Raw genomic sequence first — 15,097 nt, 5'->3', positions numbered from 1 at the left:
AAGAACCTCAGGATAATGTCAAAGAAACCGAAGGCCTATCTTGAATTGGTTAATGTCGGGATTCATGAGACCACCATTAGGAGAACACTGAACAATGGTAGAATATAGAATAGAAATGTTATTGTCACTTTAAATGCACACTAATCAGCATACATTAAAATGAAATTTCACTGCATTCAGCTCTCAAAAAATACCATTATGCATATAACCACATAGACACACAACAGAGAAAAAAAATCACATTCTAATTCAAATGTATATATACATGGCAGAAAAAAAGAATTTACAAGATGGGTGGCATAAGGAACAAAGCTATTACAGAATCTAGTAGTTCTGCTACAAATACTTCGAAACCTCCTCCCAGAGGTGAGCCTGGCTGCCTGTCTTTGGCTAGCCCAGGGGTAGGCAACCTCGGCTCTTTTATGACTCATGTGGGGCCTCTAACAAAGCTTTGAGCTCTAAGCACATAGCGTTTATAAACAGTATCTTGAATAATGGGAAGCGAGCTTCCTATAATCTTCTCAGTTGTCCTTACCATTCTCTGTATGGACCTTCTATCTGAGACACTGCTATCACCAAACCAAACAGTGTTAAAACGCTTTCAGTCATGCCTCTGTAAAAAGTGGTCGGACTAAAGGAGAAAGATATGCTCTCATTTGACGTGGGAAATGCAAACACTAGTTTGCACGCTTCACTAAAGATAACGTGTGAAGAGACCAAAAGTCAGATTGTTGCCATAGTTATCTGCACTCCCAGGTACTTAATACTATTGACCACCTCCACAACTGCAGCCTTGATACAAAGTGGAGTATGAGGACTACAAGGAGAAAGTCACTACTCAAAAAAAAAAAAAAGGTTGCCCAGTGCCCATCTATAGTTTGTGAAATACCATATGGATAGGCCAAAAGGCTGAGGACAGTTCTGTGGATGGATGAGAGACTAAAAGAGAACTTTTGGCTTAAATAAAAAGATGGTGAAAAGCAACACTGCATTCCAGCGTAAGAACTTTATCACATCTGTGAAACATGGTGGTAATAGTACAGGTAGCCCTTTACTTACAACAGTTAGTTTAGTGACCATTCAAAGTTACAATGGCATTGAAAAAAGTGGCTTATGACCAGTTTTACATGGCCGTTGTAGCATCCCCATGGTCATGTGATCAAAATTCATACACTTGGCAACTGACTCATATATTTTGATAGTTGTAATGCCCTAGGGTCCTGTAATCCCCTTTTGCTATATTCTGACAAACAAAGTTAATATGGAAGCCGGATTCACCTAATAACATTTTGACTAATTTAACAACCACTGTGATTCACTTAACTGTGGAAAGAATGGTCATAAAATGCAGGCAAACTCATTTAACAAATGTTTCACTTAGCAACAGAATTTTTGGGCTCAATTGTGGTCGTACGTTGAGGTCTACCTGTAATATGATTTAGGCCTTCTGATCACAAGATGGAACTATGAATTCTGAATTATACTAGCAAATTCTACATGAAAATATCACGGTATATGTCTATGAATTGAAGCTTAAAAAAAAACACCTTTTGGAATAGGCAAGTCAAAATTTTTACATTAAGTGTAGAAAAATGTTAAAGGATATAAGCAAGCAGTTTGTGAGAGGAAGCCCACCAACATCCCTGAGTTAAACCTGTTCTCTGAGGAGGAATGGGCTGATTTTTTTCCAGTTTGTTTGCAGACTTGATCAACAGTTACTGGAAATGTTTAATTGGTTATTGCTTCTCAAAGAGGGCACGTTACTAAAAGCAGTTTCACATGTTTTACATATACAAATATGTAGGTCTGAAATTTTCTCATGTTTTAGGCTTATATTTATGCAGAAAAATTCAAAAGGTTTCACAAACTTAGGAATTGCTGTAAATCCCAGCAGATTAAGACAAAATTCTAAAAATAACATTTATGAGAAATAACTTGGCTGTTTATTAACTGGAAATTTGTTAAATTTTTATCTCAGCATTGTTACTTTATAGGCATCTCAAAGCAACAAACGCACCCAATATTCCCTCTTCCTGGAGGAATATTGGGTTGTGTGGGTGACTGACCCAAAGTTCCCCAGGTGGCTTATGTACCTAAGGTGGGACTAGAACTCAATCTCCTGGTTTGTAGGCCAGCACCTTAACCACATCAAACCTTATATTTGAAATAGCATAGCTAAAACCAGAAAAAATGACATTAAAATTATCAAGTTTAATGTCCAATTATATTGTGGTGGAGGGATCTGTACTATCTACTTACCCACTAAAATTTACAAAGTGTAAAAAATACTGACAATTGGCAAAAAAAGCTTGAAGTTGGAAAAAATGTTTCAAGTAGCCTTTTTGATACACTGACACTTGTATTCTAATCTAGAGTACAAAAAATCCTATTCTATGGAAGCTTTGTATTTTCTGAAATCAGAATCAATGTTCCATCACTGTATTTCATCATTCCCTGTAAAAAAACTTTTAAGGAGAATGAAGCTGAAGTCTACCCATTTCCTCCACATCTATTAACTAGGTTCTAAGAACATAAGTCTGTACAAAATAGGGGGAGCTGAATCCAATTGGACAAATTTGCAAGCCTATTCAATAGTCTTTGCCTCTGTTTGCAGGAAATTAGACTTAAATGCCTATTTAGTCCATCAATCCTATCATTGTCATCCTAATATACAAACCCTGGAAGTAAATGCTTCTATTTACATAATATCTACAAGTATAAAAAGTATTCAATGGGGCTTGCCACGATTACACAAGTTTGCAAACTCCCCCCCCCTTTGATGAAATATCCCAATCAGCTGTGCTAGCACAACACACTGAATACTAATTTTACTATATGACCAGCTGGCACAGCATATAGCCTAGAGGTATTTTAGTTTAAGTCTGCATTTGACCTACAGGAAGGTTATGATCCAATATTTTTCTATCTCTACACACTTAGTTGGGAATATTTAATTCATGTAATAATTTAATGTAATTTGAGTAGCAGGCAGAAGTATTAGGTATGTTCACCACCTTAAGTTAACTATCCAGTATAGGGGAAATGAAAATATAATCATAATCATATTAGAGCTAGTTTGGTCTAAGGTTAGTTAAGGCATCGGGCTAGAAAACAGAAGTGTGCAAATTTTAGCTCTACCTTGAGCATGAACCCAGCTAGGCGACTTTAGGCCAGTCACTCAGTCTCAGAAAGCAGACAACAGCAAATCACTCTTGAAAAATCTTGCCAAGAAAACTGCAGGGGCTTGTCCAGGCAGAGGGCAGGAGTAAAAAAAATAAATCAGTAGGAGGCACAAAGTCTTTAATGCTCATCATTCTATTTAATTCAATGGGGTCCACCATCCCTTTCCCTCAGACTGCACCATCCCAGATATAGAGAAGCCTGCCTGGCTGAGGAATTCTGGGAGTTGAAGTCCACAACTCATATAAGGGCCAAGTTTGAAGACTCCTGCTTTACGGGGTCTCTCCTAACCCTTCAAGAAAACCCGACTTGGCTTCCACTCACCCATTTGACCTCAGTGCCTCTCTTCATGGGTCAGCGAGCTTCTGAGCAAGAACCTCCGAAGAGCAGCCCCGCTGAAAAGTAGTTGAGAATAAAAAAAAATCAATGGGAAGGAGGGCTCTTCGTAGCCAAGCGATGAAGCCCCGGTACCGCCGAGCTCCAAATTACCTCAGCAACAACTTCCTCTGAAAGACAAATGAAGGCGCCAAAACCGCCAACGCATGCGCAGTTTCAGAATGGGGGAGGGTGGTCATTTCCTCACAGCCGATCCACTCTCGTAATCCGGAGGTTTTTCGTAGATATCAATCAGAGTACGAGCGGAAATCAAATGGTTTCCCGCTGGGAACGGTGGAGCCCAGCTCTTGCCTCCGCTTTTCACTGGAAACGGAGTGAACGCCCGAAAAACTAAGAGAAGAGCCACCGGGTAGACTGTAATGGTTTAATCCTGCCGCAAAGGATCATGGAACTTGTGGTTTTTTTAAAAAAAATTGGCCCGTTCTAGAACACAGTTTAAGTAGGTTTATATGCAATATTTGAAGTACGCCTCGAACCACGGAATTCTGATAGTTCAGAGATAGGCACATAGTTTCATTTTTTTTCTCTCGGGAGATGTTAAGATCCTCTCCCCCTCCTTTTTCAAAAAGCTGCAAACATCCATTGAAATATACTCACTTCTTTTAGTTACTTTATACTAACTGCAACAATGAGAATCTGTTCCTGCAAATCTCTTGTGAAAAAAGTTACATTTTACAGAACCGATTTGCTATATATATTCTGCCTTTCTTCCAGGAATTCAAGGAGACATAGAGAGCACTCACTTCTCCAGTTTCTCCCCACAGCAACACTCTAAGTTGCTTGCCTCGAAGGTGGTTTTCCAAAAGGCAACAGAACTTTCTTAATTTTTTTTCCTTAAAAGTTTCACTTCAGTTCTGAAGAAGCTTCTTGGATGACACACCAAACATTTTCAAAGGGAAAAAAACCCAAGAAAGTCCAGTTGCCTTTGGGAAAAGCATTTTTGGGACAACCATGACCTGGATGATTGAGAATCTCTCGACACTCTGAAGTTGGTTGTACTGTGAATGACTAGTTCAAAGTCACTGGTATGCTTTTGGGATTGAATCTGGATCAGTTTGGATGTTAAGCCACAATGATTTTATTTTACGTATTGTGTAAAGTCTGAAGTCATTACACATATTAAAACTTAAGATTCTGCACCATAAACTTACAAATTGCAATATTTAAGCCAAAACCAAACATCACATTAAGAGTTAGTGTGTCGCATGAACAATGAGCCATTAAGTGATTTATTCTGGGTTAGTACATTATATTAACATAGTTAATTGTGACTTCAGTAAAACCTGGAGTTGAGACCTATATCTTCAACATGGCTTCCACAATATGCCTCATCACTGTATGTTTTTAAAGTTTGTTAAAGAGTTAAATGTAAAGTTAACATATTACTAAGCAATATGTCAATCATAAAATTCCACAAAACCTTTTAGAGCATGCATATATTCCACCAAAACTGTTAAAAATACATATGAAAGAAAACAAGCCAATGCTAGTTGAAATATGCTCACTTGTTTAAAAGACTAACGGAAGCATCCAGGTTCTGAACAATCTGGCCAGGTTGCTTTCTGACATGGGGGATTGGTTACATTCAGGCAAACAAAGGGCCCCTAGTTTTACTTTATTGAGTCAAATTACCTGGATTCACAGAGCAAATTAAATAATTTAACTCTTACTGTTTGGATTTCCACAGCACACTAAATCACATTTTGACCAAAAGAACCAATGCTGTTTGGATAACTAGGTTTGTGAAAAACAGGTTTTTATACTGCAACAGGGCCAATATTAGATATTTATTGGATTGTATCTCTAAAATTCAGTTGGTATCAATGTACTAATAAATGTTTCCACTCCCTAATAATTTGGTACGACTTAATTTTCCGTAAAGTAACCCTTTTTTTCCAAAGGAGCTGCTGAATCAAGTTGTAGTTTCATCTTTCCATTTACAGCCAACTGAATCCAAAACCTATCTGATCCATCATGAATGGTTCTTGGTTGCAAACATTTAGTGGAAGCGCTTTATGGCGCGAATGCACCTTATTGTTTGTGGGTTCAAACCTGTAGACTCCCCACAACTCCGGCGCGTAAATTTTCAAACGTACTTTACGAGCGTAGTCAGTACAACCGTTCCTTGATTAACGAAGAGCGTTTATTGTTTTTCGCCACTAGTAATGAGCACTAATTGCAACCGGCACTCCTGGGGGCGATAAAAGAGAGGGCAGACAGGAAGCCTACCCTTAAACCAGGCTCCCTGTCCCGGCATGGAGCGTTTCGTTTATCCGCCTTACAGCGTTTATCAAAGTTATGGGAGCAGCTTTACCCCAAGCCACAACGTGGCCTCGAGGCTACCGCCCAAACAGAAGCAGCCGAGCTGGAAGCAAAGCAAGAGTAGCGGCATCTCTAATCCCTACCGAGGGGTGCTGTCTGCCCCCTCCTCGACTCCTCCGGTGTCTTCGCCCGATTATTTGGACACTTACAAGCGAGCGCAGCTAAAGGCGCTGCTGTCGCACGTCAGCCCGGGCCTCACCCCGCGGCTCCGTAAAGCCAACACCAAAGAAGTGGGCATTCAGGTGAACCCGCGGGCGGACGCGGCGGTGCAATGCTCGCTCGGATCCCGGCCGCTCCAGGCCGTCCGACCTCAAAGCCCCTCGGGCCGGCTCAGCCGGGAGCCGTCGCTCCCAGGCTTCTACTCGCCCGCGCTCGGTCGCCGCCTTTTCCCCTTGCCCGAAACGGCGGAGAAACCGAAGGGGCCGACTGAAGGGCCGGCCTCGCCACAGTTCAACCAGGAGGCCGAGGAGAAGGGAACGTCCGTCGAGGAGAAGGGAGACGGAGGGGCCGAAGAGAAGGCGGGAGCCGAGGACTGGCTGCCGGGCCACGCTGTCGGATACTCTGCCCAGCAGCTGATCGGAAAAGGAGGCGAGGCTGGGCAAGGCGGGAGCCGCCTCGCCGAAGAGGGCAAACGAACCGCCTTCCAGGTGAGCGGCTCGGTGGTTTTCCGCTGCGGAAGGGGGAGTTTTTCAAAACGCCGTGGAAGAACTTGCGTGTTAACTGGACCCTGGCTGCCTGTCTTTGGCTAGCCCAAGGGGTAGGCAACCTCGGCTCTTTTATGACTCATGGACTTCAACTCACAGAATTCCTGAGGCAGCTATGCTGCCTCAGGAATTCTGGGAGTTGAAGTCCATGAGTCAAAAAAGAGCCGAGGTTGCCTACCCCTGGGCTAGACTAGAGCAATGTTTCCCAACCTCCGCGTCTTTAGGATGTGGGGACTTCAAATCCCAGAATTCCCCAGTCAGTTGGGAATTGAATCCCGTGAGTTAAAGTAGCAGAGGTTGAGAAACGCTGCACTAGTGTCTTGGGCTAATAAGGCCTGACATTTAAACGAACCAGTCAACGAGTATGGTGAACATGAGAATACAACCAGGATGTAATGTTTGTCAGGTCTCTTGAGTCCCCATTCCACCCCAAACACAGGCATGGAATTTAACAGTATATTCGCAAGAGATGTTGGGATTAAGAATTATATAGTCCTGTACTTCTGGCTTTTTTGAGTTTAGTACTTAGGATTCTGCTAGTAGCCTTTCTCTCTGGGGTAGTACTGTAATTGTTATGTGGGGTAACGTCACCCCTGAATGAGAAATAGGTGTAAAGTTCTTGAAGGTGTCAAAATAGGATAGCATTTGGTTGTGGGAGTAGAACAAAAGTGTATTTGGCCAGAAATAACTCGTATCTTATTATTTGGAGATTATTTTTTTTCATGCTTACAGAACAAGGTAAATATATGGTGAATAGGATTTCCCCCCCCTCAAATTCTGCATTTAAAAAGTGTGATTTAAATGTTAATGGATTAAAATAAATGTTCAAGAATCGTACAAAGCAAATTTAGTAATTTACTATTCATGAACAACTTTCAATTGCAGTTCTTAGAACAGAAATATGGTTATTTCCACTGCAAGGACTGCAAGACCAGATGGGAAAGTGCCTATGTATGGTGCATTTCTGGAACCAATAAGGTATGTTTAAGGGAATATTAGAAAAGTTGCTTCTGTTGTAAGGTGTAAATTTCAGAAAAGGATTCAGTGTCTGGACTGCATGTTAGAAAATGTAACTGCATCTGAAACTTGCAGAATCTTTTTAGGCTCAGTTTTGATTGAATGTGATGAGTAAACTGGAAGCGATATTTTTGTGCAATTTTTACCTGTTCGCTATAGCAGTGACCAACTGCAAATGCTGGAAGGCAGCATGTTGTTGGTTCACAGTTCATGATATTCTTGTTCACTTTCTCTGAACATAAATTATACTTACATTTTAATATACTGAATCAGAGTTTTTGCTTTGGGTTAAATCATGCAGTGTTAGATGAATCATAATTTTTTTTTATTTTAATTCCATTTATATCCCGCCCTTCTCCGAAGACTCAGGGCGGCTTACAAGCTTAGCAGTAGCCTTCATTCTATGTATATGCCTGCTTATTAGGGCTTTCATACACCCCCCAAGCGGCATTATTACAAAGTCAGCTTATTGCCCCCAACAATCTGGGTCCTCATTTTACCTACCTGGGAAGGATGGAAGGCTGAGTCAGCCTTGAGCCTGGTGGGATTCGAAGCTGCACTAATTGCAGGCAGCTGGTGTTACTTAAGGAGGCATTAGCCCACTGCTCCACCAAGGCTGAATAAGCTCCAAATGAGCTGAATAAGACCTTTTAATGTCTGTTTGGCACAATGAGTTTTGGTTCAGTTGTGCTGTGTAATCTTTTGCTGCTACATTTTAAAGATCCTCTGATCTGAGACTTCTCCCCTCAAATGTAGCACTTTCATTTTTAGGTATACTTTAAGCAGCTTTGTCGCAAGTGCCAGAAGAGCTTTAATCCTTATAAAGTAGAAGCAATTCAGTGCCATGTAAGTAAGACTTGATATTCAGCAACTTCTATTAACACATTAAAAGAAGTATAAAAAAAGAAAAACTTGAATTTTTTTCTGGCTTACAAATTGCAACGTATTAGGAAACTATTTGAATCACAATATTAAAATACAATTCTCTGAGACAAATTGACTTCCATAAGTTGTCTTCTGTACCTCCACAAATAACAGCAATAAATGTGGCACTTTGAAACTTCTCATAGAAAGGCTATCATTTCGCAGAGTTTGGATACAATAGGCAGAATGTCAGGTCAGTCAGCCCATGGAAATTGGAAGTTTGCTGCATCTGAACTGTAAGGCACTTACATTTATAGTAGATTATATCATTTGTATGTAATCATTTTTGTCAAATGATACTTTTGGACTTAATTATTATTGGAAGAATTAATGAACTATCTTCCTCTGATGACTGTTAAGTCTTACTGTTCACCAATAAGTATGGATAATTCAGATGCTTCATTTCCTTGTTCTTAATAAGCAAAACGACCCCAGGAATTGATTAGAGATCTTCAGAGGATGGTTGTTAACTACACAATTAAAAATATAGGGTATGGCCATTTTAAAAACTTTTCTTAATCCTGGTTCAACATGGGCGTATGGTGCTTATCTTTACCAAAGTATATCTTTTGTTTAATGTTATTTGGCATCTGTGGTACATTTGTGCAATAGGATTAACTTGTATCTTAGTTAATAGAATATTTTTCATCTTTTATAGTTCAAAAGTTTCTAGAAGATCACTAAGTATAATCACAACAAAAATAAACTTTGAAATAGGTTTTGATTTCTTCTACTAATTAAAGTTTGTTATCCTAAGATCTGTTCAAAGACTCGTTGCTCCTGTCCCCAGAAAAAAAGGCACATTGATCTCAAGAGACCCCACCGGCAAGAGCTATGTGGCCGCTGTAAAGGAAAAAGATTATCTTGCGACAACACCTACAGCTTCAAATACATTGTTTGATCTGTGCAGTTTGTATGCTGAGGTTGCATTTAGCTATGCACTTTGTTTCATAATATGGATTTGACTTTAGGATTCTGACCTGGCAATGGATAATGGACTAAAGATGTTTGCAATGCTAAAATATATTTGTAATTTATCACTGTACAGCCTAATTAATAAAACTTAAATTCTAATTAAATTGTATTTTCCTTGATGAGCATTAAAAAGAGACGGGAAAGCTGACATTCTTAATGAGGTGGAAAACTTAGAGGGATTTTACATACCATGTTAAAGCTTGCAAACAATACATTATATTCCTGCAATCTTTTTGTAGAAACAGTGATATATTTTCAGGATTTTGAATATACTAATTGAATTTACTGAAGTTTGATAAAGATTGAGCAGTATACTTGCATATTCACTGCGGCATTCTATTCATGAAATTAAGTCTTAAATCACTGAAGGAAAAATAGACTTATGTAATGGATTTATATGTTAGGGGTAACAATCATTAAATGGAATAAATTGCACAAGTAGTCTTCCTGAGTATCAGATGGCCTGATACCTGTGGCTCGTGTTAAATTATTTACATGTTAGCACTTTTGTCCCAGGAGGGACATTACTTTCAAAACTAATTTGCAAAATAAATAAATAAATGATTAGGCCTATAAGAGATGAATACTGATTTTCATAGCACTATAGATTAAATATGCAATTTCAAACTAATGTAAAAATGGGGAAAAATTGATAAGATTTGGCCACTCTTCATAAACAATTGAGATTTTCATATCTATTTCATACACTAATGCAAAAAAAAATAACCTGAGTAGTTGCATGTGCAATGAGTTTGTACCCATTTCTGTTGCATTTTAGCAAGGAGATGTGGAAATAGATGGTTAAATGAAGCTTCCATGTTATTTCCAGTTGTTTTCAGATGATAAAAATAGTAGCAAAATTATACTGAAAACAACATAGGTTCTAAAATTGCAAACACAGTTCAATTATGCATTATTAATAGTTCTTAGATACATGTACATAGGTTGACATTTCATTAAAAAAAATGATGGTGTTGGTTTAAACCCGAGTTATACACGATCTGATAAGTAGCACAATGAAGAAGAAACATGAACTTCATCTGTTCAATTATATTAGGTTTACTAACACTCAGAAACATTTGTTAATCTCTTACAAAGCATTCCACTAAGAGAACAGTAACTAAGTGAGTAGGGCAGCACTCGAGTCACACAGTGAAAGAGGCACTTCATGTTAGCTTTCATGAGGGTTAGCTGACACGGACTTGCCACGCAAGATTATAAGCAATAAAAATAATTTTATATCCTATTAATATTCCCCAATTCCATATGATTATGGTAGTAGGCCTTAGTCACTAAGCATAAAGCTTGTCTCTTCCAACTCAATAGGGAGAAGAAACCAAGATAAATACCTAACAAATGACATGTTGATTTTATAATCTGAATGAGAGATACACTATTTTAATTCCTGTTTGAATCACGTTTAGGAAATGAAATTTTAAATTGGCTTCTATAATAAAGGTGGCACAATCCAGCAGGAAGAGGTTCACACCTATAGAGCCCATTCTGCTCAATTGTGGTGTTACAGAATAAGTACACTTACATTTTGCATAACATAATATGTATTTCTTAGCTTGACTTTTCCATTACAATTCAAACTAATACTTTGCTTCTCTTATTACTGTTACTCAAATTACTGTTTTGAGGAAGGGAGAACAATTTTCATATATTTGCAGAAGCCCTTTCAGCCTGGTTCCTTTCTCATTTGTTTGGACTGCAAGTCCCAGAATTCCAGTATATTCTCTAGTTAGAAATTCTGGTATTAGTGGTCCCAACATCTCTGGAAGACGCCAGATTGACAAAGCTTAGCTAGAGAGAACTGGTTGAGCAAGAATACATTAATTTTAAGGGATTTTGTTAAATTTATATCAATTTGTGCAGGTTAATGTTTGGATGCATAGTGAGCACATAAAAGTTAGACTAATTTACATGTTGATTCAAGCCCAACTAAAAAAGAACCTGATTTCAAAATATTCTTACAGAATTGTTTCCATATATATTATAGCATAAAGTCATTACAATTTAGTACATTTAGACACTAATGTGTATGTATATAGATATATGTATGTACGCATGTGCATACACATACATATTTAGATTTTTATATTTGAGATCTAATGATCAAACTATTAAAAGAAAATTCACAAAACGTTTAAATGTATTTACAGGGTGAATAAGTGACACACACAATGTTGGAATAAAAGTATCTCAAATGTGCAAATAACTTACATGCACTTATTTTAACTCTTTACAGCAGTAAGTGCAAAAAAAATGCCAGAAAACAGGAACATATATTACTAATAAGCGACCCCCCACTTGAAAATAGACAGTAAATCCAATCTGTACTTAATAATTTCAGTGTTATATTCCAAATGTACATTAAAATTAAAGATGCATGTACCAGTTCAAAAGAATTTAAATCAGACATATTTTTCTACAAAATGACAACTTATGCCAGACCAGCATTCTTAATATAAATATACATAAAAGCAACTCTCTAGTAAAAAGCAGCCAAAATCTTTTTTTAAAAAAAATCTTAGTCCATTCATAGGTACTTGGGTCTTAATAACAGACCTCGTGAAATAGGATCTAGTACCTTCCAAGACAGTAGCCTAGCAACATCAACAAATGTACTTCATAGCAGCTTATTTTTCCCTATTTAGAAGATACACTAATCATATTTAAATTACAGTGCACACTTGTAGTCCTTTAAAACAATTTTCATATGCAGAGGCTCTCAGCTTTCGCAGTGACAGTCTTTCAGCATCTTGTCGCTAGCTTCATTCTGCCTGTTTTTAATAACTTGGTCAAAGAAATAAATGTACAAAACTAAAAAAAAATCCTAAAGTGAAGGAGAGATTGCACTTTTGATATCTAAAACTATTTTCTAGAAAGGAAGTCTAGCTCAGTGTAGTAGTCTTTGGTATGTAAGGAAGTCACTTCTTCAGTAGTGAATTGCAGTTGCCCTGTGAAAGTCATTTGGGTGTGTAGTTCAGAACAAAGGATTTGATGCTACCTTTGTCCTTATATTATGACTGCACTCTGAAAACACTGCCCAACTTTTCTTGGAAAATATTGTAAAAGTAACAAGATTGACTATGACTTGACCAACTCTTTCTAGAGCTGAAAATGCACTGAACCATCTCATCCCAGCACGGAAGCAATCCCAGCCTGAAAGAGGTAGGGGGCACAAGACTTTTGTCAGAGACTCGTGCCAGTGACACTGGAATCTGGAAGAAAAGAATTGATCACTCGGTAGCTTTGAGCTCGCCGGATCATGTCCCGGATTTCTATGTTCAACTCCATCAGTTTCGTACAGATTTCGGTCAGGCTTTGGTTAGAGCCTACCAATGCATAAGTGCCAGATTGCCCTAGGGTTTGGTGCCGGAAGTAAATATTCAGTAGAGTCTGGACTTCATCATCAGAACTGCTTCCAAAAATGTCATTCGGCCATAAATTCCTGCAATGAAACAAAAGTACAGGATATGCTGCTGAAATGCTGTTTAACACAAATGAAATCCCATTTCTTTATTTCTGTGCCTAACATGTAAAAGAGTTTTTTAAAAAACTCACCAGTGTTTTATATATATATATATATATCACAAAAAGAAGGGAAAATGCAAAGGCATTAATTACAATATGCAACACATTTAAGAAGATTCCTCTTCAAGATTTCTCTCTCTCTTTTCAGGGAAGAGGAAGTAACTTCCATTACTACCTAGTAAAGTAACTTTAAAACTCCTGTCTTTTTGTATAAAGCAGGTTCTCTTTTTTATTTGCTTGAACCCATTGGGTTTTACAAGATAATGTAAAACAAACCAAACAGATATGCTGGGGTTTTTTTTGGGGGGGGTGGTGGTGTTGGCTTTTGGTACTATCTCATGTATATATTCCATGCAAAAGAAGCTTGAAAACCAAGACATAGATAGTTTAGTGGACAAAACCAGTAGATATACATGAGTATGTTCACCGCTAAGTTGGCATAACATACTAGAACTTTGTTCCTTTCAACATGCAAAATTTAATTTGTGATCGACAGTTTTTCTCATTTCATTACAGAACACGAATGAATTTCATTCATTTCTCTAAGTGAGGGAAAGTGATAATAGACTGTGTTCCAAAGTTATAAGATTTTTTGAACATGAGTAACCGATGAACAAAGGGAGCACAGAACCTTTTAATTATTTCTCAATTATTAGATTGAAATGAGTCCTTTTAATCTGAGATCATCTATATAAATTCAGCAATAATCAGTATTATTCAGTAAAAACATACAGTATTTGATAGTTGTTCTTCAGAGAAAATAGGAAAATACGATACATTACTCATCTATTCTAATGTACCTGCATTCTCTTATTTGGTGTAGAGCTTTTCCAAGTTCATTGTTTTTCAGACACTCTAGCATAAATTGAATAGCTATTTCTGTAGAAGTGAACATGGGTTCAGAGGTACCACTTTCTATAATCGATGGATCAACTGCAATGGCAGCACTAGCTTCCTTAAGGTTTTTCTTTAACTCACTCAGTTCTCGTGACATATTTACCAGCTGTGGAAGAAGAAAAATCATTTTCAGCAATGTACATTTTTCCCTCCCATATAAAAGATGCAAAATTCAAGGACAGATGAATTATTTAAATTAGGAGGAACAATATCCACATGAAAATTAATTTAAGAATATGTAGTGAAGTATATATTTGATACATCTTGTCCTGATTTTAAAACCTGGGGAGGAATATAGGGAGTTTTACAAGTTAAAGAATATATATTGTAAATTCATTCTTATTTTTTAAAAATGTAATAGATATTAAGTAAAATAAAATTTTATTTACCCTATTAAGCTCAAATATTTGGATATGAATCCAACTTTATGGATTTATTAAGAAGATTTTTTTAAACTAAAATCAATGCTCTAAGGCTAGCATTAGCATTTCAGCCCCACTGTTCTAAAATAAGATCTATATATTCCACAGTACTTCATGCTATCTTATTATTTCTTTTTTAGCCTCGGTCTATCTTGGTTAAAGACTCTACTTCATTTGTACTATATTTGCCCAGTTTACAAGATCAATGCATGTGAGAAGGGTTTTGTTCTTCAGTTGGCTTGTTGCAAACCCTTATACTGCGTGATGTCATTGTTTGGCGGCTGTGAGAAAATGACTGACTCAAGGTTATCCAATTGGTTTTCACGCCTGAGAAAGACCCTGCAGCTCCTTGATTCTAGTCTAGCATCTTAACCATTAAACCACACTGCCTTTCATTTGCATGTTTGTATTTTGTGAGACTGGAATAAATGGATTGTGAATCTCATTAAACATGGCATCCCTTGTTAGAATAAAACACACTCTTTTCCAGTGGTTTTGTTTCTATTCTGGGAGTGGCTTCATAGGGTGGACTCTGCTTAGCTCCATGACTTCCATGAATTCCACAATACACAGTATTGTTACCCTTGTATTTTTAATCTCCTTTGTACACTCTACTCTTTATAAATTGAGGTGGGAAAAACTGTCAATAATTTTTAAAAATCCGAAAAATCTCAAAAGATGAGGCTGTTAAAGTGACCTCAAACTTTACTTTCCCTTGTT

General features: G+C 37.7%; 2 protein-coding genes across 4 annotated transcripts in view; one reads left to right on the top strand and one right to left on the bottom strand.

Moving 5' to 3' along the window:
- Positions 1-5,831: 5,831 nt before the first annotated feature.
- Positions 5,832-9,528, top strand: ZAR1L (zygote arrest 1 like; the record flags this gene model as incomplete). Of its 2 annotated transcripts, XM_083362436.1 has the most annotated exons (4): positions 5,832-6,545; positions 7,488-7,580; positions 8,391-8,465; positions 9,301-9,522. In XM_083362436.1, the coding sequence occupies 4 exons, from the start codon at positions 5,832-5,834 to the stop codon at positions 9,442-9,444; spliced, it is 1,026 nt and encodes a 341-aa protein (XP_083218562.1). In that variant the 3' UTR covers positions 9,445-9,522. The 2 variants fall into 2 exon arrangements, with proteins under 2 accessions (XP_083218562.1, XP_083218563.1); XM_083362437.1 differs by lacking the exon at positions 8,391-8,465 and having other exon boundaries at positions 9,301-9,528.
- Positions 9,529-10,566: 1,038 nt separating this feature from the next.
- Positions 10,567-15,097, bottom strand: part of FRY (FRY microtubule binding protein) — a 169,122-nt gene continuing 164,591 nt past the window's right edge. For both annotated transcript variants that reach the window (XM_083362441.1, XM_083362442.1), the window contains exons 61-62: positions 13,859-14,061; positions 10,567-12,975 (exon numbers count right to left, since the gene is read on the bottom strand). In XM_083362441.1, coding sequence (XP_083218567.1) covers positions 12,717-12,975; positions 13,859-14,061 — 462 coding nt within the window. In that variant the 3' untranslated portion in view covers positions 10,567-12,716. The remainder of the gene's footprint in view (positions 12,976-13,858; positions 14,062-15,097) is intronic.

This window comes from Vipera ursinii (genome assembly GCF_947247035.1).
Source record: "Vipera ursinii genome assembly, chromosome: 4".
NCBI lineage: Eukaryota > Metazoa > Chordata > Lepidosauria > Squamata > Viperidae > Vipera > Vipera ursinii.
The sequence above is the reverse complement of the archived record's forward strand: the minus strand, read 5'-3'. Positions and strand labels throughout refer to the sequence as shown.